At 44.0% G+C, this 23,872-nt stretch overlaps 1 protein-coding gene across 1 annotated transcript in view; it reads left to right on the top strand.

Moving 5' to 3' along the window:
* Positions 1-23,872, top strand: part of F13A1 (coagulation factor XIII A chain) — a 59,747-nt gene that overhangs the window by 5,446 nt on the left and 30,429 nt on the right. The window contains exons 3-5 of the mRNA XM_064443551.1: positions 1,563-1,751; positions 13,330-13,581; positions 20,236-20,354. Coding sequence (XP_064299621.1) covers positions 1,563-1,751; positions 13,330-13,581; positions 20,236-20,354 — 560 coding nt within the window. The remainder of the gene's footprint in view (positions 1-1,562; positions 1,752-13,329; positions 13,582-20,235; positions 20,355-23,872) is intronic.

Genomic DNA, 23,872 nt, shown 5'->3' with positions numbered 1-23,872 from the left:
ATCTGGCTTGGCCAGGGCAGGAGAAGGACCACGCTGGCATCCAGGACAGTTGTTGTCCATGGGGCTCTGCTGATGCCTTGAAGACATCCCTGCAGAAGGGCAGGGCTAATGCACACACTGCTGTAGTCTGGAGGCTACACACCTGAGAGGGAGCTGCTCTGCTGCTTGTCCAGAGCTGACCACTACGCAGTGCCTCCCTGCCTTCAAGGAGAAGCAGTGTGCAAAGCTGTTGTCTGAGCTTCTGTGAAATGGGCTGCATTCAGCCCTCAGCGTCTTGAATATTCAACTCATTCACTGAGCTCATCATTCCTACTCACACTGTAGTCAGTATCAGGCCAAATTAGCCACCATCACGAGTACACACAGCTCCATCAGCTGCTGTAAATGTGCGCCTCTTTTTGCCAGGCATGAGTTTGGCTCTGTCGTCGTCAGTATAAAATGCAGAAATTAGCTAGTTGCTAATTGCCAGCACCTGGAAAGACAAGCTGAGAGCTTCAAATCAAGCTTTACTCTTCTGTCTCTCTCCTGGTGGTGAGCAGTAATGGTCCTCCTGGCAGAGGTTTTGTGATTATCTGCCGAAGCATGTAGGCAAAAGAATGATGTTCAGCTCATCATCGTGTGGTGGCTCGTTGTGTGAGAAGACTCCCAATGTGAAGATTCCTGCTATGGTACAGTCATGTAGCTTGTGACCGCAAGTGCCTTTGGCTATCCCAATGCCACCCCACACTGGTCATTAGCTGAGCAGACTAACTTCTAGCAGTGGTAGGCTATAACCATTTAGACAGTCCTAATTTGAAGGGAGTGAAGCTTTGCCCATGCATGTTATAGATACCTACTGCTGTTTGCCTATAACTCTATGCTGTAATTATGTACTGTAATGTTATATTTAGTTTTCGTAAGAAGACACTAACAGCAGTGGAGGTGTACTGAGAAGCTGAGTCTAGACACGTACAGTGCACCAAAACCTTATTTAATACAGACAATCCAAGTTCTCGGCTGAATGCAAGATCATTAACTGCCTCTCAGGCTCTTAAGCACTCGATAGTAGTAGCATTTTGCAAACATTAATGTATTTAAGCATTGCAAAACCCCAGTGAATTTGCATTTTACAAATGGAGGGCTGCAAGAAGGAAGACATGAAGCCACAGCTGTCAAAGGCCCACTAATTGCACTGGTAAATTTGTGATAGTGAGGTCCAGCCGTGCAGAAAGAGAATGCCAAAGGAAAGATGGAGCCCACCTCTCTTGGGAACATTCAGCATTCCAACCTGCCCTTTCTGCAACTGCTTTTGCCATTCACTAGAAGCCTTGCAGCCTTCTAGTGCATGTGGACTGCACTAGAGTCCACAGTGGCAGGTGGACAGAGAAGTGTCAGTCCATAAGTCTCTGCTCAGCCCAGAGGATGTAAGCCCCAAACAGATCCAGCATGCTCCGCTGCACAGTGTTCCTTAGCGAGGCAACACCAGGGAAGGGGAGAACAGGGCCTCTGATGATGTTGATATCAATATTGACATTCCAACATACTGACTCCTTCCCTCTCTATTCATTTACATCTCTCTGCAGATTACCTGCGTGTTGTGAATATTCATATGTTCAAGGAGCCCCACGAGATTAACAAGCAGCAGCACCACACTGACAAGTACTACAGCCCCAAGCTGATAGTGCGTCGGGGACAGCCTTTCCAAATCCAGATTGACTTCAACCGACCCTTCGAGCCGCAGACAGACCAGTTCTGGCTGGAGTATTTGATAGGTAACTGCCTGGCAAAGGCTGTGTCATACCAGAAAAGTAAGGTTGAAGAGTCTCTCATAAACAGGAACACAGCAGTACCTAAGGGCTGGATCTTTTTCTGTTACGATTGGTAAACCATAAAACCAGCCTTAACCATGGGCAAGGAAGCACTTTTCTAAACACAGTCTGAATCCTTACTCAAGAAAGTCAGCAGAATTGCTTGTGAGAGAAGGAACAGTATTTGGGGCTTTCTGTTTAGCAAAAAGCTGTACTTTATTGAACTTCCAAAGTTATCTCTGGTTAATGCTGTATGGCAATGCTGAAAGGTAAGTGGAATGGGAAACACCTGTTATTAGTGTTTAGGAGATGCAGGGAGGAGTCGTCTGTTGTTTAAGGTGGAAGAGGTGACTATGTATGAACCGGGATAAGAAAAATTTGAGTACACGAGGGGGAAAATTTATGCAGGGTGGAAGAACAGGAGGCCTTGCAACTTCACAGGCTGCGTTTACAGCCAACTTGGTAACAAGGGAGAACGTTCAGAGATTGTAGCTTTGGACCAGCAACTTACTCAGGGCCACATCAGAGGCTTTCTTGATTTACTGCAAAAAGAGCAAGAAAGTATTTTTCCTCTCACTGAGAGATCTTCATCAGAGACCCAGGTCTGAATGTACCTGATGGCCGATTGAAGGTACGGGACTAGAGAAGGGCATGACCTCACTAGAGAAGGGGAAAAGCAAACAACAGAGTGGGGCTTTCTGCTGTGCTCCAAAGATGGCCCCACCAAACACTGCGCCCTACATCACAGCTCTGGGAAAGCCCCAGCTTCATCTAGACTGATCTGGGAGTTTCTGTGTTAAGACGTCAATGTTCCCCTTATAAACTCTCTAAAGTAGGTTTGAATTGATATTTTAATTTACTTTCCTGAGAGAAGCAGTTCCGAAATTTGTAACATTGATTTTTTTTCCACCATTGAATTATGATGATGTGGCCATTTATTAGATTTGTTGCCTTTTAAAGCTAGATGGGCGTTTATCTCGTAAACATATGTGCAGTGAAAAGGTTGCTGTCTGCATTTTTTTTCATGGGTCTCTTCTTTCTAATTTAAATTAGGGTTGGAAGGCATGTTATGACAGTCCAGTGAATGATTGGCTGAACTGCCACGAGTGCTTTTAAAAATTTAATATGCATAAATATCATTAGTTCTTTTGGGATTTAATTAAATTCAAGAATGTTCCCTTAATCTTTATATGTTTAAAACAAACAGCTGTAGCAAGAAGTGGAAAACGGAACATTTGTTTTTTATTGCATTGTGTGCAGTTTGCATTTGTTTTATTTAGATATTCTATATTGGAAGAAGAAATTTAACCCTTCTTTTGATGTTGCACAGTCTCCTTAGAGCACATATTCACTGATTTTCCTGTTGCTCTTTCCTAACACACCTGTCTGTGGTTTGTACCTTGAATCTCTAAGCACGAATAAAAATCCCTTCATCCTCAGCCATGGTAGGAGTGGGGTTAAATGCAGCCCGAGCCAGGGGAGACTTTGCAACAAACTGAGCTCTGAATGATGACTTTGGAGTCATCCCTGAGTCTGTGGTTGACTTCCCCTCCCCATTCTTCACTGTTACTGTCCTTTCTGTGAAGCAGGAATGGTAATGCTCATGTCCCATGTGTGGTGGCTGGAAATCAGCTGAAGGAAAGTGCTGCATATACAGGATAGTATGCAGTGCTATTTCCCTCCCCTGCTTTTTAACTGTCTGCTTCTGTGAGCACCACTGCCCTCTTGCTACAAGGAATTTAGCTCACAGAGATTCAACTGGGAGAGGAGATGTTCAAGATGCTCTTCTAGGAACTGGTTAATACTCAGTGTTCCACAAACGTTTCTCTTTATGCATATGTGGTGAAAACCCAGTATATTTGTTCTCAGAGGCTAGCAACAGAAAGCAAAACAAAAACAATCCACAAAGGAGAAGGAAATCATCCAGAGATGATCCGCTTGACTCTTGCTACTTCTTTTAGTGGCAAGTCCAATGCTTAATGCCCTGAAGAGGAGAAAGAGATTTCTTGTACTTAGGAAAGGGCACTGAGTGTTCAAGGTTTCAGTGCTGTGCTCTCAAACCTTTTGTCACAGGCCATTTACATCCAGATTTTTTTCTGTTCATCTGCCTGAAGCGTGGGCAACCACCTCCCGTAATGCCTGCCGCCTGAAAACCAGAGCCCAGCCCAAGAGCTGTTGCCTAGGCTGCCTCGGTGAGCAGAGCAGGGAGGCAGGCACCTCCAGGGGGCAGTTTAGCCCTGCTGTCTTAAAACGGGATGAGCTCTTTTCTGGATTTTTTGCCTTCCTCCGTTGATTCTCTCCTGTAGACTGGCTCAAGTAACAGCCATATAGCAGAGGCAGCTTAAGCTCAGACAAGCTTTTTGCACTAAAACAAGGGATATACCTCCTAGGAAAGTGCTGAGTTTGAGAGATTATAGTGGTGGACACAAAGAAATATCAGCAGGTTGTTATAAAACGACATTACCAAGGAGCTCTCCTTCTGCCTGAGCAGTGGATCTCAAACAGTGCAGCAGAACTGTAGAATAACCTAGACTGGAGGCACGTCTGGAGGTCTCACATCCAAGCCCTTGCTCAAAGCAGGTCCAGCTTGCTCAGGTTGCACAGGACCTTGCTCTGGGGCCAGGTTTTGAGAACCTCCAAGAGTGGGAAGGTTACCCCAAGAAATGCGGACCAGGCTGTCTACAAGCTGTAGAATCTTTTTGGTGTTTCAAGGTCCTATTCTCGAAAGGTAAAAAGATACTTTTGGTAGGGATGGCTGGCCGTGGCTCCCAGGGAATTCAGCTGGAGCTGGGAAAACTCAGCGTCTCTTTTCCAGGGCAGTGCCTACAGTGAGGGCTGTTTATACAACAGCACCGTATAAATCTATTCAGAAATTATTAGTTCCCAGCACTGGAAATTTCCCAGCATTGACATTAATCCATCACAGAGTTTTTATCCATTAAAGACTAATTTTGCTCCTGAAAAATGTGACAATGGTAATAACTTGGTCCTCTGTGTGTGCAGAACTATTCTATTTCCTTTATTCCCTAAAATTTAGTTTTACTTCTCTTTTTTTTTTCCCCCCTCCTATTTTTTGCTTCTTTTGCATCATTAAGAAGATGATTAATGAAGCAAGTAAAGCAAGTAGAGACAGTTTAATCCTTCTAATTGATAATGAGTCAAGGGTACCTGGGACAAATGTTTCTTGCATCATGTGAAACTAGGTCTGAAACACTCACAGAACAATCTTTAGTAACAAATTTTTTTAATCCACAGTGCATTTAAAAACCATTCACACAAGAGTCTGGAACTCATGGGCTAAATTGTATGAACAAATATATATATGTAAATATATAAATAATTCAACCCAGTGTCTTGAAAGTCACTTTTAGTGATATTTTTCTGAGATGATTCCTTACAACTAAAGTCCTTTTTGCTTTAACAGAGTGTTTTATGTAGAGTCATCATTGGTGAAAATGGCTGAAGTGTTAACGTGAATTATTATAAGTAAATTTTGCACATAATGCTTCATTAAATTAGGATCCTACTTGCCTGCCAAGTATGGAAAACAATGAATGTGCCAAAAAAATCCACACAGAAAAATACCCACTTATAAAGAATAATGGGATGTTATTCCAGTTCTCATACTGGACTGCAACCCTGCCTCAGTACCTGTGGTTTGGGAGCTGCTCCATCACCACATATTTCCTTCCTTGCAGCCCAGTTGCTGGCTTTAATGAGAGGAAAGGTGAGGAGGAAATACTCATTTTATTAGTCTGGGGTTGAGATGAAGGAGCCACCGGAGAAGTGTAGATGCTGTGCTTACATCTAGTTCCCCACAGCAAGAAGAGTTTCAGTTTGCTTGGAGCCCCAGGGACCCCAGAGGAGCCAACAACTCCTTCACCCATCTTGATCTCTCCTGACTATTGACTTCATAGCAACAGGGACACTTTGTGCTGCTCTCGGCTTTGCACAGCGTGGGGCTCAGCCTGTCCAAGCACGGCTCCTGCAACTGGGGCAGCCAGTTTGGCGTGAGTGCTGCAAAGTTTCCTCAGTCACTGCTACACTGGTAGTGATTTCTCTGAAAAGCAGATGTATGATTAGATGGGCTTATGCTGCCTTCGGTCTTGCTTTTAGTAGTAGTTTCCTGTACGTGGCTGTAAATCCTAGAATGGTTGATGAGTTTATATGGTGCATCCTTACTGTAATGGTATATTTCCTCACACCCCCATAAATTGTTGTATATTCTTATTTTCCTTAAATGGTTTCATAAATCCGTATCTATTGATCTAGCCCTAAATATTATTATGAACATTATATTCATTGGCATACTTCTGGAATGATCATAAGTCCCAGTCCTCCATGCTACTATCACCTTTCCACATGTGTGCAGGTGTGGACACCCACGCACCCACCCAAATGCACTCCTCAGGCTTCTACAAATCATTCAATTTTGGCCTGACGTGAGAGCAGAGACTTGCTACTCTTTTTTATATATTCTTCCCAGGCCTGCTCCAGAGGAGCATGTGTTAGAAACACATGAAAGCATCTAAGAATAAAAACATGTTAGAGCTGATCCCACAGGGCTTATTTAGGTGACACCAAACTCCCACCTATGGTCAGAGAGATATCCGAGTACAACTGAATAACCAGTGGTCTGATACAGGACTCTCCCCTCCCCCTCCCATGAATCAATAGATCTCTTCATACTGTCCTACAGTGTTCACAGCCTTTCCCCAATTTCACAGCAGTGTTGGGGCATGGGTTATTCCAGTAGGGTTGAGGTTTTATTCCTTTTGTCAGGCAGTAAATCTGTCTTAGTGGGAAGTATTGCTACCCCTGCTGTCACCTGTCCTCCGCAGCAGCTCTGGGGCAGGGCAGGTGGTAGCTAATGGAGTGGCCAAGACATGAGGTGTGAGCTAACACCTCAGATGTCAATGCTGTGTTCTGCCTCTTGGAAAAAGTTGCTGACTGGAAAAAGTTGGATCTTGTTTTTTTTTAGGAGCCTTCTTGGCATTATACAAAAGCAGCTAACCCTGCTACTAGGAGCACACTCTGTTGGTGCTGGTATGTTACTCAGCGCTAAGAGTTTATTAAATCACTATATCCCTGTTTAACAAAGAACTTCAAAAAACTGAACAAAGATACAGAAACACCTGATGGTCTGAACATGGAGTCCCATTTTGGGGAAGAGAGAATAATGTATTAGCAGTGGAACACATTTCCTAGAAATTGACTCCACACAGAGACAAAACCCGTTTGCCAGCTCTTAGCAAAGACAACAAAATTCACTTTCTGAATAAAGGTATTGGGGGTATTTTTTTTTGCTCCCTCTGGAATTCCCAGTCAGGCCCTGGAGGAGCAGAGATGAGGGAGTCCCTCAAGGTGCTCCATAAATGCAGTATTTAATGCAAAGGAATCTTTGTAATGCTCTCCTTTTGCACTGTTGCAGAAACATCAAGTGGCACATAAAATCTAGGTGCATTTTTTAATCATTTTAATAGCTAAGGTGCATGACTCCAATGTGTGTTTTACAACTGTAAAGTACTAGAAACATTCACTCCTGGGACAGAGTGGTCAGATGTTAAAGGATTCCTAACTGGAGCCATAATAAGCAAAAATTTCTTGAAGATATTTGGGTTTCCTACATTTCCATGTTTGTATGCAGCACGTCTGAAGGCAATGGGATTTGAGGGTGGGAGGAACCCAGATGTGATATTAAAGCAGTCGCTTTAAGACACTACTGCTTTTTACAAAAATTTGTTTCTCCTTCCCTCTTGTCTTTATTGTTTGGGATTTTATCAGAACACCTTTCTTCTTTTTTTGTGTGTAGTTTCTCCCTCCCTCCCTCCCTCCCTCCCTCCCTCCCTTCCTTCCTCCCTTCCTTCCTTCCTCCCTTCCTTCCTTCCTTCCTTCCTTCCTTCCTTCCTTCCTTCCTTCCTTCCTTCCTTCCTTCCTTCCTTCCTTCCTTCCTTCCTTCCTTCCTTCCTTCCTTCCTTCCTTCCTTCCTTCCTTCCTTCCTTCCTTCCTTCCTTCCTTCCTTCCTTCCTTCCTTCCTTCCTTCCTTCCTTCCTTCCTTCCTTCCTTCCTTCCTTCCTTCCATCCCTCCCTCCCTCCCTCCCTCCCTCCTTCCTTCCCTCCCTCCCTCCCTCCCTCCTTCCTTCCTTCCCTCCCTCCTTCCTTCCTTCCTTCCCTCCCTCCTTCCTTCCTTCCCTCCCTCCTTTTCCTCCTTCTCTGCTTTTCCTCCTTCTCTGCTTTTCCTTCTCTTTTCTTTCTCCTTCTTTCTCTTCTCCTTTCTCCTTTCCTTCTCCTTTCCTTTTTTCTTTTCTTATATTTGTTGTAGTTCTTCATAGTGATTAATAAGACATGGTCCCAGTATGCTAACACCCATCCCCAGGCTGCCTGCTACAATAAGGCTTACCTCTGCTACACAGCTATTCTACTTGTGGCTTCCAGCTCAAATTTATTTATCAATCTGTCACAATTATTATACTTCCAGGGCTCATATTGAAATAGATTCTTTACCCTTTGTATGAAAGAGTGTATCTAGATTACACAAATGAACCTAACAGGAAAATTGTTAACCTTACTGTGTGTCACGTATGTTCCAAAGGGAGACAGATTCCTTGACTCCTTTAAAAAACAATCTTCTAAGGAGGGTTCCTAAAAAGGCTCTTGACAAATAGCTTTGTTCACTTCCCTCTCTGCTGATGTATCCTACTTCCATCAGGGAGGAAATGTCCTCTGAAGCTCACTATATCTATCTCTAATCTCTCTGCTATCAAATTTTCCCTCCTCCCTGCCAAAAGTAAAACATCTACTCACTTGCGTAGGGCCTATCCAAGAGCACCATCGGTCCCTCTGCTGGCTGTGCTAACAGCAAGGCGCTAACTCAGCAGTGGCATTTAGGAGCTGTTCAATGCAAGTACACATACAGCAGTGTGTATGTCCACTGGGGATGGAGGTATGGGTTTCCAGGGGCTGGGCAGGGGAGGAGGAGGAGTGCGGTTTGAGCAAGCCCTGGTCCCTGTAAGTCACTTGGAAGGAACAGCAGCAGGCTTGGATAGCCGGCAAAGGAGTGCTCGTGTTTTGCCGACTGAACGTGTTCTACCTACCTCTCGCTCTTTCTCTGTTGCTATAAATCCCTCTCTGGTGTGGCAGTTTTACCCAGAAATAAACACAGCTTGCCTCCATGCCTGACGGGCTCAGAGCTGACATGCTATGGAGCTGAGGCATATGTTAAAGATAACTCACTTTGAATGCATATGTGTGGCCACAGTTCTGTGTTTTAGGTGGCTCATTCTTTTGCTACTGCATAAAGAAGGCTTTGGCAAGCTTTAACAAACACTTCACTCTGCTTTTTGCCCCTGTAAAGTAAGTGTGTGTGTGTGTGTGTGTGTGTGTGTGTGGCTGGGGGCATCCCATACATGCCCACACACACATATGCTTCAGTCACTATGCATTTCTCATGTAGACCTTCACTCATTTACTTATTTTCAAAGCCTTATGATGCAGCACTGAGGGAGACGTGAGCTCCTTTAATAGCAGCAGCAGCTATTTTGCTCCTTTGCTCCTGGGTGCCTAGAAATCCCAGGAGGTGTAGAGCAGGGCTGAGCTGCAACTGAAGTAAGCAGGACCTTTAGGATCCCACCTTGGATAGCAACAGAAACCAGGGTGGGATAAGAAAGAAGTACATAAGGGTACCTGTGCACTGTGAAGCAGGGGAAATAGATATGTTTGGGCCATTAAACCTCTGGTAAAAGGGAGGTTTCTCTAAAAATAATGTCTTCTGGCAGTATCGTGGCCCAGTGCCTAGAACAGAAACGCAGAGAGCTGGAGGCCCATGAAAGACAGCTACTGTGAATTCTCTCATGTCCTCTCCTGCCACGAAGGCAAGACAGTCAGCAGCCCCCTTTCAGTGCCTGATACCTTCCGAGCTGCAAAAGAAGCCTATACAAAATTCACCCTGTGCCTGGTGGTAACAATGCAGCAACCTCTAGGCTTTCTGAATTCGCAGGTTGGATTTTCCCGTGTCCACCTGCTTTTAGAGAAAGTGGACAGGGACATCCCAACAGTGTGATGTCATGCAATGACTTTGTCTTCCGCAGAGCAATTGGCTATGAAATGCCCTCGTGTGAGGGCCAGGGCCTCCTACACCCAAAGCACACGTGAGCATCAGGGAGTGAGGCAACCACAAAGAACTGGCTGCAAAGTGTGGTTCAGGCTGCCAACTCCTGGAGCAAATCAGAGAGAGAGGGATCCTGAGCCAGCTGATGCTGCTGGCAGAAGCACCCTCCTGTCAGCATAAAGAGAGTTTATCCTCTTTATATGGCTCCTAGTCCTGACATACACCCAGGCACCCTCCTGCCTTTCCATGGGTTGGGTTAGCACCAGCGATCCTACAGAGAGTGCTCTGCCAGGCATTCACAGGCTTTTCGTAATGAGTCTTTGGATAACATTGAATCTTCTTCCTTAGAGACTCTAACCCAGAGAATGAAATCACCATTGCATATAACCCCTTCTGAGAAAGGGCTGACATTACAGTTATCACAACTATGAGCCAAAGATGGCCCTACTTTTCCACTGCAGCCAGAAATGTGTGCTCAAGGTAAAAGTCAAATGGCCAAGCCACCCTGAGAGGACTTCCCTACGATGTTGATAAACATAGTACTGAACCTACGTAAGGATTCTTTTGCCAGCAACCTTATCATGTAATGCCAAAGCTACTCAGCTTTATAGCAGATGTGTGTATATGAGACTAGCGTGGCTGGTGCTGTCAGGTGTCTAGATGTGTGATTACCATTCAGCACCAGAAGCTCCTGTCAGAAGTAACAATTCCCTTGCTCTTCCATTTGTATTTAGGTTTTTGTTTCAGAAGATTGGGGAACCTGTCCTTTCTTCAAAGAAAACATTGGAAATTCCTCACTGTGCTCTTCAGGGCTCTGCCCATCTTCCCAAGCTTCCTTGTGGGTTCAGGATTTATACAGTTTTAGTGAGCACTGAACCTTACTCGTCAATCAGAAGCAAAAGATGTTTTCTTGTATTTACTGTTTATAACATCTGCAGATTATCCTGACTTCTAGGATATCCCTTCCCTGGCATCTCTGCTATGTGTGCAGGGACGCAGGCAGTACCCCAGAGCACTTTCCCCTCATGGGTGAGCAAGGTAGCGGAGTGACCTCTCTCATACTGCCTGGGAGCAGCTGTGTGGGGCATGCACAGGCTCTGGGCTCAAAAGACCTTGCATGCTCCTCAGCAGCAGGTATAGGTGCTCCCTTGTCAAGCAACAGGTAGATTATTGTGTCTTGTGGCTTTGCATGCAAGAGGGACCTTTGTTAGGAAGGGGAGAGTTGTGTGTGTTGAGGTTTCAGAAAATTGAGCACACCAGAGGCACGGTACTTTGCCAAAACTGCTATGAGGTGCCAGTGAGGGGGTTTTCATAAGGTTGTCTTGCAAAGGCCCTGTGGCCTCTTTGGAATCCTCTCTGGTTCCTATAGGCAGATTTACTGGGGAGTGGTTCTGCAGGCTCCCCATGTGCGCATGGTGCACACGGACAAGGCGGTGCAAAGCCCCCACCGCAGTACAGCTCCTTCGGTCCCCAGTAGGCTCCTACACTGATGTGCATCTTCCAGTGAAGATGACAGTGTCAGTTCCTAACACGTTAAGATATATAATCCCTCCCCACTCCCACCTTTCTGAAGGAGGTAAGGGAGGTATTTTTAAAACTAGCACTTGTTAATGGTTTTCAAGGATGTCGTTCAATTACTTGGTTTGCTCTGCTGCTTTGTTTGTGTGGACTGCTTTTTTTTTAAAAAAAAGTCAAAACTAGAAGCCAAATATCAACTGTAGAGGCAAGCTAGGTCATACCCAGTTGCACTACAATAGAACAAGAATATGTTCAGCTCTCAGATCGCAGTTGTTAGCAGGCACAAGACTCTCATCTCTGTTACCTCTATAGGCTCTTCCCTCTAGACTGTCTTTCCTTTGATGGGCTATATTTGAAGTGTCCAGTGCTTTTTCTTCTAGTGTTTTCTATTGATTTTGCTCTCTTATTCTAGTCTTTTTTTATTCTGTAGGTCTTTCCCTTCTGTTGCATCCCTCACTGATCTGAATGGGTTTCATGGGCTACAGCATCCCTGGCCGACAGGGCAAAGTGGGCTATTTATGTGTACTGAACATCTGCAAAATGGAAATTCATATGCATCGAATAATCTCTTGGGTGAAGCACAGTAGCCCCAGATTTCTTAGAAACACAGATGTTGTGGCAGCTCACAAGCTTCAAATTCAAGGCTGGGGTTGTCCTTTCCCAGAATGTAGCAGCGTTCAGATCTGGGATTATCTTTACATCAGCTATATAAAAATAAGCAAGGAAAATCAACGCCCTTGTGCGTTTAATTTTGAAGCTCTTAAATAGTAGGAATGAAAAATATAGAAGTCTGTCTCGCTGTCTGCCATCACTGCTTTTCATTACTTTATTTTTGAATGAGAGAGTCTGAATTTCAGCCTAAAATATAAAACGAAGAATGGAATTGAGAATGAGATAAGGAACTCAGCCTTCTCACAAGTGTCTTTTCTGTCTACGCTGCTGGTTGGCTTCCAGATATAGTTTGGCTCTACCTCAGGCTCAAAGGGTGGATCCTCACACAACTTTGAATCCTGGCAGTGTACGTGTTTACATGTAGCCTGGCTGCCTAGATGCTTTTTATAGTTGGCAGATTAAAATAAGTTTCTCTGTAGTGTGATTTGTCTTAATATGAGGTAGACTATCATGTGTGGTACTTCAGAGGTGTGTCATGCTTCAGATGCGTGTTATACTTTGGAACCCATTGCTTGCAGAGAAAGTTTGGCTATACAGCCAGGATTTGCTCGTTTATACTCTGGATGTCCAGAGTTGGTTCCCACTCTGTCCGTGAGGAGTGGACGATTAGGAGGAACTGAGCGTTGGGTATCTGTAAGTGGACTGACTTGTATTTCCTCCATCTGCGTGGACTTGCATGAAAGAGCACTTGGCCTCTGCTTATCAGTGCAGTGAGAAGAACGAGGTTCTGCTCTGCCAAAGAGCCCCAAAGACAACATTCGTGCCCCATTGGGTATTTGCATGATAGCAACGAGGGTGGTGGGTGCATCTCAGCTGGGGAAGGGACTCTTACCTAAACTTACCAACAGTGTAGTTGACACCAAGTCAAGGAGCAAGCTGGAGCGCAGCTTGCTGCACTGGGATAAATGACGGTGAGCAAGGAAAGCCTGGGGTAGCCCCTGCTCATACTGCCAGGACTACACTCCTGGCAGTGCCCGAGCCAGCAAGACTGAAGCTTACTGGAGTGAGATAGGTGGGGGTGTCTGCACAGGCTGCCTACTGGGAGGTGTTGCATATATTCATGGGGCTGTACTGCCAAGTGACCAGGCACTCTGTGAAGCTCTGAGTGAGGTAGGTGGTTTCCACCCACTAAAACTTGCCTCCTCCGTTGAAAATAGATGAAGAGATAGAGCACTGTCAGGAAATTAAGAAATTATCAAAACACGGTGAACCTCTTCATGGAGTTATTCTCCCCTCTCTCTCCAGGTCGCTACCCACAGCAAAACAAAGGCACCTACATCCCAATCATAGTAGGTGATGTGCTGAAACCTGGCGAGTGGGGAGCCAAGATTACTCACAAAGAGAACAACTCCATTCGCCTGTCCATCATGTCCTCTGCCACCTGCATTGTTGGGAAGTTTCGCCTGTATGTTGCTGTCTGGACTCCCTTTGGCATCCTCCGGACACACAGAAACTCAACAACTGACACTTATATCCTGTTCAATCCCTGGTGCCAGCGTAAGTACCTTATCAGAGTCAAAGGCTCATGCTTTCTGCTGCTGGGCTCATCAGGTTTTGGGAGGGGGTGGTCCAGGAAGGGGACCTTGGTACCAAGGTGGTTGGAGACAAGCCACTTTGGGTCTGGAAATGATATAGCAACTCTGCCAAGAGGCAAGTCTTTCAGGCTGGGGAATAGCCCTGTGTGAGCAGGACTCCATGCTGCAGCCCCGTGCGTGCGCTGTAGCTGCATTCTGCAGTTTTATGAGGCTAAGCCTGTGTTTACCAGCTCGGGTAGCACAATGATGTTCCTTTTCTTGTAGTAAACATACCCCAAGACTTTGCTCTGACCTTGATAGGCATCAGCTTGAGCCTCCTGCTTGCCTGTGTGTGCCTTAAACCAACAAGTTGATACAGGCATGTTTTTTTCCAGGATCTGGTGTGGGGCGGGATGTGGCAGCATCCCATACTCTGTTGAGTTACATTTAGGATCAAATATCTGCAGCTGAAAGCCTGCAGGAATTCAATGGGAGCTGCTGGTCCTGCACAGGTTGGATGCAGCCAACCTGCTGCAACATCGCTGGTGGTGCCTTCCTGCCGCTACATGACGTTTGCCCTTATTACTCTCCTTTTGATGGTGTCTAATTACCAGCAACCCTGTCCTCTGTGAGGAACAGAACATTTTGCAAATGAGCCTTCTTTTATAATCCAGTGGGTTGAAGAACAATTTATTTTTTCTTAATCTCCCTTGATACCAGGTAAAATCAGCACTTACACTGACAGAATTGTATTTTACCCAATGAACTCCAAGTGTGGCTTTAAGGAGAGGGCAAGGAGGACTGGAGAGTTTGGCTCAGCCTTCTGACAGGCTGTAGCACTGCGTCTCAGCTTCTGACACTTCTAAGGCTCCAAGTCTCGCATACATATTGTTATATATTTAGGTCACCAGCTAGCTTCTTCAGTTACCCTTCCTTCATCTTTCAATGTTTTTACCAGAGTATTTACATCAAATAATCCCGTACCAAACAAGGGCCATACTACTGAGTGACGAGTAAGTTTAGTGTTATTAATAGAGTCCATTATTCAGCTGCACTACTGTCAGTACATCGAATGATTTGTGCTGAATTCATTACTTGCCCCTGGTCCAAGGGAATATAAGCAATGATTAACTTATGCATTATTTAGGAAGATATATGTTAATGCTGAGTAAAGCGGAGTTAGTTAAATGGGAACAGAAGGGAAGGGCATGGCCCAAGGTCCCGTGACACTGTGAGTTACTTCTGAAAGCAGCACGCTAAGAGTTCATTCTGGGAGAGGAGGAAGAATGTTCGACAGAAAGAAAGGAATCATTGTGGAAGTTATCACCCACTGTGAGCAGACAAAATAGCTCAAGGTTTGTGAAGGCATCATCAGCCTGCCACAGCCCCAGCTAGGGAGGTGCAATTCTCCACCCCAAGGTAGAGCATCCCTTGGCTTTAGTTGTAAGTGTCATAACAACCAGTTTGTTAGCTAGCGCAGTGACTATACAGTGGCTCAACATCTTCTTGAAAGGGATAAACCCCAAAGGAAAAGCTTCTTAAATTACCTCAGGTTGCCTCATGACTAGCATACAATCAGCTAGGGCTGTGTACAACTGTAATATGGAGAAAAAAATCTGATGTAGGGGGCTTGGCTGGTCCACTGTGGTGTGATTGGGACCACACAGGCTGATTCAAGGTGCTAGTCAGGGAGTGGAAGGGGAAAATCAATCCCTTCTTCTCACCTCCTTCCCCACCAGCTCTGTGTGCTGATTGGTCTACATCTGTTCATGGCACACAGGTGCCTTGCTCTCCTATGCTCTACCGTCCTCACACCTGAGCTGAATGGGGCCAAAAGCCAGCAAGATTAAAACCACAGCATGGGAGTAAACCCACAGGGAACAAGATATGTAGTGGTTGTCTTGAGTGTTAGCCATTAGCAAAACTGATGGAAAAGCTCTGCTTCAGGAAAGCAGAAGAGAATCTCCAGGCAGCAAGGATGTGCTGTGTGCTCTCAGGCCCAGGGGAGGCAACTTGGGGTCACCTCTGGAGGACCATGTTTTCACCTCCAGCTTATCTATTCAGGTGTGTCTCAGTGACTTCAGGCCCTGTTCCTTGCTGACTATTGTAGTTTTTGTTTTCTGCATGTTTCATTTGGATTTATTCTCATTTCTTGCCCCTGCTTTTACTCCTAGGTAGTTTGGACTAATTGGCTCCTGTATCTGCCTTTCCTCCTTTCCTTGTGTTAGAAAACCACGGACTGCTTCTCCATGCTTTATCCCCTGACTGGAAAAGAGTATTCAGTGGAATGACAAAAGGGTATAAAAACTCAGGCAGTTAAAGTGCAGAGAAAACAATAGTTTGAATATCTCCTAGACTTGTTTGCTGGGTTAATAGCTAAGCAGAAAAGTCTGACTGAAAAGCCTCATTAAAAAGAGAGAAGGCTGATGCCAGGGATGAATGGGGATTGTTATAGCAGGGAGCAAGGTACTTGCTCTGTCAGTGTCTAGCGCAGCTTTCCGACTCATCATTTTGGAGAAACATCAATGTGTCGGTATGAGCTTTTCCTTAAGACAGAGGAATTTATGCCCTTTCTTATTACACTCTTTCTCACTGTAGCTCAGTTTTGACATATCTTCCCAGCCAGGGATGCCATTTTTTTCCTGCTACTTCAGAACAAGTTTGAATACTTTACCAGCTAAGCTATGGAGTACTTTGCTTCCAAAAATCATCAGATGCTTTTATATGTTTTAATCTCCTTAGCTACATCTAAGGCTGATCACTAAGACTAGTTTACAGAAGAAGATTCAGGGCCTGGTCCTGAAAAATTCTATACACTAGCCCCAAACATCTGGGAATTCGGCAAGCAGGGGGATTGAGATTTCAGACACTCAAGTGAAATTTGCCTTACTTAATAAGTAAGATAAAGCCTTTGAGGAGAGGCAGCATCCTTTCTTCATCCAGCTGATGTAGCTGGGAAAACCAGATGTGCTTTTGGGCATGCAGAGCCCTCTTCAGTTCTGGAACAGAAGATACAAATAGCAAGTAGTTAAGGATAACTTCCTGGAGTTTAACTTAACACTTAGCAGTATCAGACTGCATGAAAGCAGAGAAGGGCTCCTTTGATCTGGATGCTGTGAGCTATTTCCAAGGAGATGCTGAGCCCCAGCAACTTATTGCTGGGGAATATTCAGTGCTTATCAGGAAAAGACCTAGCATTGACTTTTGTGGTTCTCTCACAGGTGGAGATGCATAGTGTCTGTGAATAAGTTGCAGACTCTGTGGGCTGAGGGTATGCATTTCATTCACCCAAGTCTGCAAAGTGCATTATATTTAAGCAATTAAATATACTGCAACTTTATTGAGTCAATTGCATATTTCTTCTGCTTATGTGTTTCAAGTGTTCTAATACAGTTTGAGGACTTGTAACATGTGGTTGACTTTAGACTCCTCTTATGTGTTATTAGTCATCCGAACTAGGCACAGTAACATTTTCTGGCGTTGGTAGCTAGATCTTAAATTTGATCTCCTGTATCATAGATTCCACATAGGTAAAATTCACACAGAGCTCCATCTTTCTGATACATTAATGTAGGCAAGCACTAGCAGTTGCAGGACAGCATACTGAGCTTAGTCCTGGGTGGAGTGGGTTTAGTAGATAACTGTATTTAGCTCTTGCAGCTCTGTTTTTACCACAGGACTGTCTTCTTCCCATCAAGAGCCCTGGGAACTTTCTGGTTCCAGTGTAGCCCAGCCTTGCTCTCCTGAGTTCCCATGGGAGAGCGTTGAGGGGAGGCTGGGTGCTCAGGGTAAGCCTGCTGCTTCCACCCATCTGCTGGTGCCACTGTGCTCAGCAGTCACTGTCTGCACAAAGAAACAGCATTTCCAACTCCAGCCAGTTGTTATGGTGGTGAAGGAGGTCCCCTCGTACTGGGTAGTGTCCTCCCATGTCCATTCACCTTCCCAAAGGGAAGGAGCTTCTCTGCACTCCTCATCTTTTTTACAGGGAGCCTGTGTTCAGTGGGATTCCACACCTGCAGTACTGCCTTCACGTGAAGTGTATTTTCACCTTATCCATCTTCAAACAGAGAAGCATAGAGGCTAATTTGCTTCTTTGTAGCATTGCTAGTGTCTTAGTAATTTCCCAGGATAAAAGGAGTAAAAAAAACCCCTTAAACTGCTAGTGGAAAAGAACAAACAAACCCAGCGCATTTCTGTGGAATTCTTCTGTTTGTCAGATGTGAGCCTCCGCTTGCACAAAATAATTAGGAGTTGTACTATGTAGAGCATGCTTAGCATCAAAGTAGTCACAAATGCCTCGTATTTTCTTCTAAACAGTCTCAAGGGTAGTGAAAACTGTCAAAAATCAAAGCAGCTGGCTTTTCCGTGAAACACAGAAGCCTTTTTACTTTATCAAAAAACACAAATATTTAAAAAATAATTGACAGAGAAGTTAATCAATTTTTGTCTGATTTAGCAAAGATCACGCAGTCTCAAAATAACATAAGCATCTCAATTGATACCAACCAGATCAATATTGATATTTTTAATCCCTGAAAGAAAACAACAGCTGTCAGGAAGGCATATGAACACACTCCACTGAATGCATAACTGTACGGAAGAAGGTGTGAGTTCTCCTTCTTTAAATGCATTCTCTGTACCATTTGTATGGAAGTGTTTTAATAAAATCCAAAGCTCAGTGAGTGAATACATATAAGCATTCCATCAGAGAATCAGGTAGACCCAGCCTAATGAAACAGAGCCTAGATGATCTGTAACATCTGCAGTATTTTTGGTGGGATGTTATGCAGAACATTTCTAGAGCTGGGAGTTGGACCTCAAAAAAGTAATGTAATATACAATTTCATAAATATGAGGGTCCCTGCTGGCATAGATGACTACAGTGTTTTGATTCACTGTCAGGTTTTAACACTCTCTTTCACCGGGTACCTCTGAATATAATAAAACCATGATCTTCCACTTTGTGCCTGGGTGCAGGTTGACTAGGTCATGGGTAGTGACAACCCTATAAAGACACTTCTTGATGACCTAGCCCTTAGAAGCTGGGTGAATACTGCCACCCACCAGACGCAAGAGTGGGTCTCAGACCTGCCTGCCTTCAGGAAAACCTGATAAAACTTGCCACTTTTCTGTTTCTTGGAATTGGACATGGTCTGCAAAGCCTCTACAGCAACCCTGTAAAAAGCATAATAGCAAGCACTGATCTCCTCAAATACAGTAAATGCTTCTTACATCTATCACCAGCTTCCCTACCATTCCTTGAACACCAGTGTGGATATCATTATGTTACATATCTATACATAATCCCTTCTGTATGTATAGACATAGAGATATAAATATATCTTCAGAGAAAACAGAACTTCCAGCAGGGACAGGTGTATAGACTGGCAAACTCTTCACCTAGCTGAAGCCAGTGTGAGTCTTGCCATTGATTTTTTCAGAGGGCTCAGATTTTAGCTTATTTTCAGCCAAATTGCAGTTTTATGGGCAGTTGAAGAAGATTTTGAGGATGAGGTTTACAAGGAAGTACAAATCTGATTTGCATTTCAACAAAATACAGCGAATCAATAGGCTTTTAAAAGTTAAATGAGCCTCTAGGAATTTGTACGGGGATGCTGAAGAAATCCACTATGGCAGTAGTGAGTGGTAGTTTTGTACTCGCTCGTTTCAAACTATGAGAGTTTATTGCTTCCCTTTAATTTGCTATCTGGTACCACATTACTGATTTCCTCAAATTAATTAATTCCCATACTATTAGTTGTTAAGCTGTACCTCTTAGTCTCAAAAAATAAGCATTGGCACAGGAAAGAAATCCTCAACTATTCTAGCGTCACAGAATCAAGCCCTGCTTCATACTTACCTGTGAAAGTCTGAATAGTTTCATGTCATTCAGGGCTATTTATGAACGTTAATAATGGGTTATTTATATATGTGAATCATGTTTGCAGGGTGAGGGTCCACGCATATGCTTTTGACTCTTGATATAAGACCAATCTAGAATATACCCTTTGTATATGTTTTGATAAAGATGCCTGTCAATTACTTCCAGCTTTCACTTGGACACTTGGATTTCTCCTCATATTCGCTGGTCAGTCAAGCGACTGGGGGAGGGATACTCCAGTCAATAACTTACGTACAGAAAAAGCAATCAAACCCTTCTGTTAATACACTATAAAAACTGTATTCCATTTTTTTTAATGCATTACAGATTTTTCTTTAGATATCTTGACTTGAGCTGTTTTCCATTAACATTAATAGGTTTGAAATTGTTCTTTGATCTGTTTGTATGGATGCAGAATTGCATCATGGTGCTCCAACTTTTAAATTAGTGGTACACAGTGATCATAAAATTCTTGATAAGATATGACATTTTAATCATACTTTACAGATCCTGAGAAAACAGGCAGGACTTGTCAGCATTTTTGCATCTTCTGCACTTTTAAGTTGTATATCATGTTCCTAACTGGGGTCACTACCTCCTTATTCCTGTACTCTGTTGAAGCAAGTAATGCTTTGTATAATGGGAGAGGGGTACTTTTCATCAAAGGTGACTGTACTATAATCTACGATTTTTTATTGGTCCTATATAAAAACTTAAGTGACTGTGTTAACATTTATTTTCGGTGAACTGGTGCAGAGGATGCCGTGTATTTGGATGACGAGAAGGAAAGGGAAGAATACGTCCTGAATGATGTTGGTATTATTTTCCATGGAAACATCAACGACATAAAATTAAGAAGCTGGAGTTACGGTCAGGTGAGCTATTTAGACCTTCTCTGGCTGCTCCCAGCAGGACAGCAAGTGAATCTAATTGACACCAGACTGTGGTTGAGACTGTGGGCTCTGGAGTGCATTACTGTTATCTCCTTCAGAAAGACACGGGGCATAATTTTAAAATTGTATGAAGTGGGTATATGCCTAATCCAGAAAAGCAATGTTATAATAGCTAATATTTAAAGATCTCGTTTTAGGGGCATATTTCAAATACTAAGAGGCTGCCTGTTGAAAGTTAGAGTCATTAGCTGAGGTTTCCACAGTGCAGCAGTATTTCTGCTGCTACTTTATTGCTGCTTCAGGATCAAACTGATTTGGTGAAAGACTAGAGAGGGTTGGGGTTTTGGTTTTTTTTCATTTTTCAGCAATAGGTTGTATTGTTTTTTGTCTCCTCCTTTTAGTTCTAGCGACTTGATGGAAATTATTCTCATCTGCTCAGCGTGGGGGGTGTTGGGGGGGTGTCAGCTGGTCACAGGGTTCCCATGGAAAACTGGGATGTAATCTCAGAGTTTTAAATTTCCTTGCCAAGGTGGCAAAGTGGGGCAACCTCTCCCTTTGCTGCCTGGACTTGACAATATCAGTCTCCAGTGGCCTCTTGCAGCCTGTGGGGGACAACTGCTACCAGGCTGGTGTGTAGTATTGCTGTGCCTTCAATAACATCAGACTTCTATTGTTTGCTTGCCTATTTTACCTCAATCTGTTTGTAAGCACTAAACAGCCTGAAAATCCATATGGGATGAAAGTGTTAAGTAGTTGTCTGAGAATAAGGGAAAAGACATTAATGAGCAGAATCAAAACTAGCAACCCTAGCTGTCGCTTAGATGGCTCCAAACGACAGGTTTTGGACATGGTGAACTCAGCGTATGTCACCTCCTGGATTTTCACAACAGCATGATTAAGAAAGCACTCAAGTATTTCCTTAATGCTACAGTGATGGATCCGTTCAGTTTTTGTGGCACCTCCCTGGTGCAGCCTTGCATAAGGGGCCTTCTTGCTTTGCTTTCTTTCTCTCAGCTAAAGACAATCTCAGAGCTTGAGCTGGATGGATTGCCGGCGTACTTGCCGTGGAGAGCTCTTTGAACTCACACCTCTCTTATTTAAGGGTACAACTTCATCTTTTTTCCTGTGGCTGCACTGCCTTAGGGAGTTCCTGCCTCTGCACTGCTCCTTTGGTTGTGTCAGCACCGTTGTTTGCAGGGTCTGACTGTCATTCTGACTGAGATAAAATTAACCCTTAAATGAAGTGGTGGTAGGCAGCAATTCCATAAGCTGATGGTGCCTCTGATATAAGATGTGGAACCAGATCCTGAGGCCAAAGCTGGGTGTGCACTTAAGTTGACTAAAAATGCCCCCTCCTGGCCCTTCCTTCCCCCTGCAAGTGCTTGTGCAGCTGTGCAGTGAGTCAGACTGAAGAGCTGATCTAGCTGAATAAGCATCTCCTTGATCTTTTACTTTTTTCCCCTGCGTTATTTTTATTGGGTCTCGCTCTGTTCCTAGATTTGGAATTTGCTCTGTGACAGATATAAAGGGAGGCAGAGAGAGGAATGTGTGGTCAGAGGTAGACAGTGCTGCTTAAACCAGTTGCTGGATTTATGTCCTAAGATGCTAAATTTATGGCCTACGGTAGCTTCGCCTGAGGTGCTTATATTCTGCAAATCTGGCACCTTCCTGACACAAACAGCAGCCTCCCTAGAGAATCTGCATTATTTATTTGGTTTTGCTAGGAGGTAGTTCTGTCTGGGAGGTTAGGGCTGTCCCATATCCCATTTCCACCCTGTGCTGCAGTGCACCTTTTGCTATCACTTGCCCGTGTGAAAACTGAGAGCGGAAGATGCATCTAAGGGGGCCCAAGCCAAGAGTTTTAGTGGGATTAATAATTTTGTATGGGTGTAACAGACATCTCCAACTGCAAAGCAATGGAGAAACATTCTTCTTGTTCCCTCACTTTCAGTGAGATGGAGAATGTAATGATCCTGATCTTACCCTGACTATTTCCAGCCACTGAAAACATGTATCTTCCTCATTTTCAGCAATCCTGGATGTTAGAATAAGAGCATTGCTGTGAGTGAGTAAAAGTACCAGCAGCAAGGCCTGTATTATGGGTATATCATACATACACACATCTTATATTTATGACATATAACCCTGTACAACAATGTAAGTAAAAAGCATAAGGCCACATACAGTCATAGAGGTGAAAGGTATATGGTCATATACAAAAATACAGATAGACTTGCACATGGAAATATTCTTAGGCTAAAAAATTGCTTTGAACAATGACAGCTGGAAGCTTTAACTCAGGTTGTAAATTAAAAAGGAACATACAGTTCAAAACTGGGTTACTAGTGGGAGATGATTCTCACAGCTGCTGTCTTTAATGAGCAGCATCAACATGAGAGAGAGAAGGAAAGGCAAGAAAAATGGACCAAGGAAGCAAAAACAACAGACTGGTTGAAACATGGCTGTAATGCATGAGGATTGAGGTGTTTCTTGAAACATGACTGTGATTCCTTTCTTCTAAGAAAGCATAAATAGCCAGTCACTCAGAAAAACCCACAGGGTATTCAGGCGAATTTTGATTTTGAAAGAAATCTAGGCACACAGGAATTCTCTGGCTGAGAAATGTCAGACATTGGATGCTATATTGATCATTCAGTGTTGCTTTTTTGTGAGAAAAATAAACTAAAACAGGTGGGCATAGAGTTCTTGTTGCCATCCTGCGTCGTCTCATGTCCACATGTTGAGCTGCATTAGCTTCTGCAGCCCACTGTGCACATGTACTTTTATGGCATGTGCATTTGGTCAGATCAGACCACAGGCAACCTGAGATCACATCTGCCTGCAATTGACTGTGAGAAATACAACCTTAATTCACCAGTGCAAAAGGCGATACAGCCCCTCTTACTTGGATTTAAATGGAAGGTTGTCTGTTAGAAACAGTTTGGCATGAGAGAGGATGCCCACTGAAGGCCAGCCTGACTAAATACATTGCCCTGGAACACAATACACAGCCATGTGAGGACAGAACCCCCTTGCCTATGTGTTTCTTCATGCCTTATTTTCCATCTGCAGTCTTTCCCAGGTGGTTTTGCCAAGATTCCTTGATCCTGAATTTCATTTATCTCTATCTCAGCTTGAGTTGAGCAGGCAGTGCCCGTGCCTGTTCCAAGTTCACTCACCTGTCTTGGCTGCCTGCCACTACTCTGGTTCCTCTGGCACTTCATGGGTGTTCAGCTTTACAAACACTACATTTCTATTCCACTTCCCTCTAGATAGCATTTTCATGCGAAGAGGAGGAAACTTATTTAGGTGGATGTAATGTTTTTAAATCCCTGGATGGTGAAGAAGGAGAAACCAGGCTTTAGAGTTAAGACTACTCTGCATCCTACACTACTGCAACAGTGTAAGGCAGCTAGACTTTACAGCTTGTCCTATCTCTTCTCCTGCTAATCCAGTTATTTCACAAGAATTCATGTCATTTTGTAAATGCTAAGGTGGAA

The sequence above is a fragment of the Phalacrocorax carbo genome, chromosome 2, assembly GCF_963921805.1.
Source record: "Phalacrocorax carbo chromosome 2, bPhaCar2.1, whole genome shotgun sequence".
NCBI classification, from domain to species: Eukaryota; Metazoa; Chordata; class Aves; order Suliformes; family Phalacrocoracidae; genus Phalacrocorax; species Phalacrocorax carbo.
Note: the sequence above shows the minus strand (reverse complement) of the source record. Positions and strands in the feature narration are given on the sequence as shown.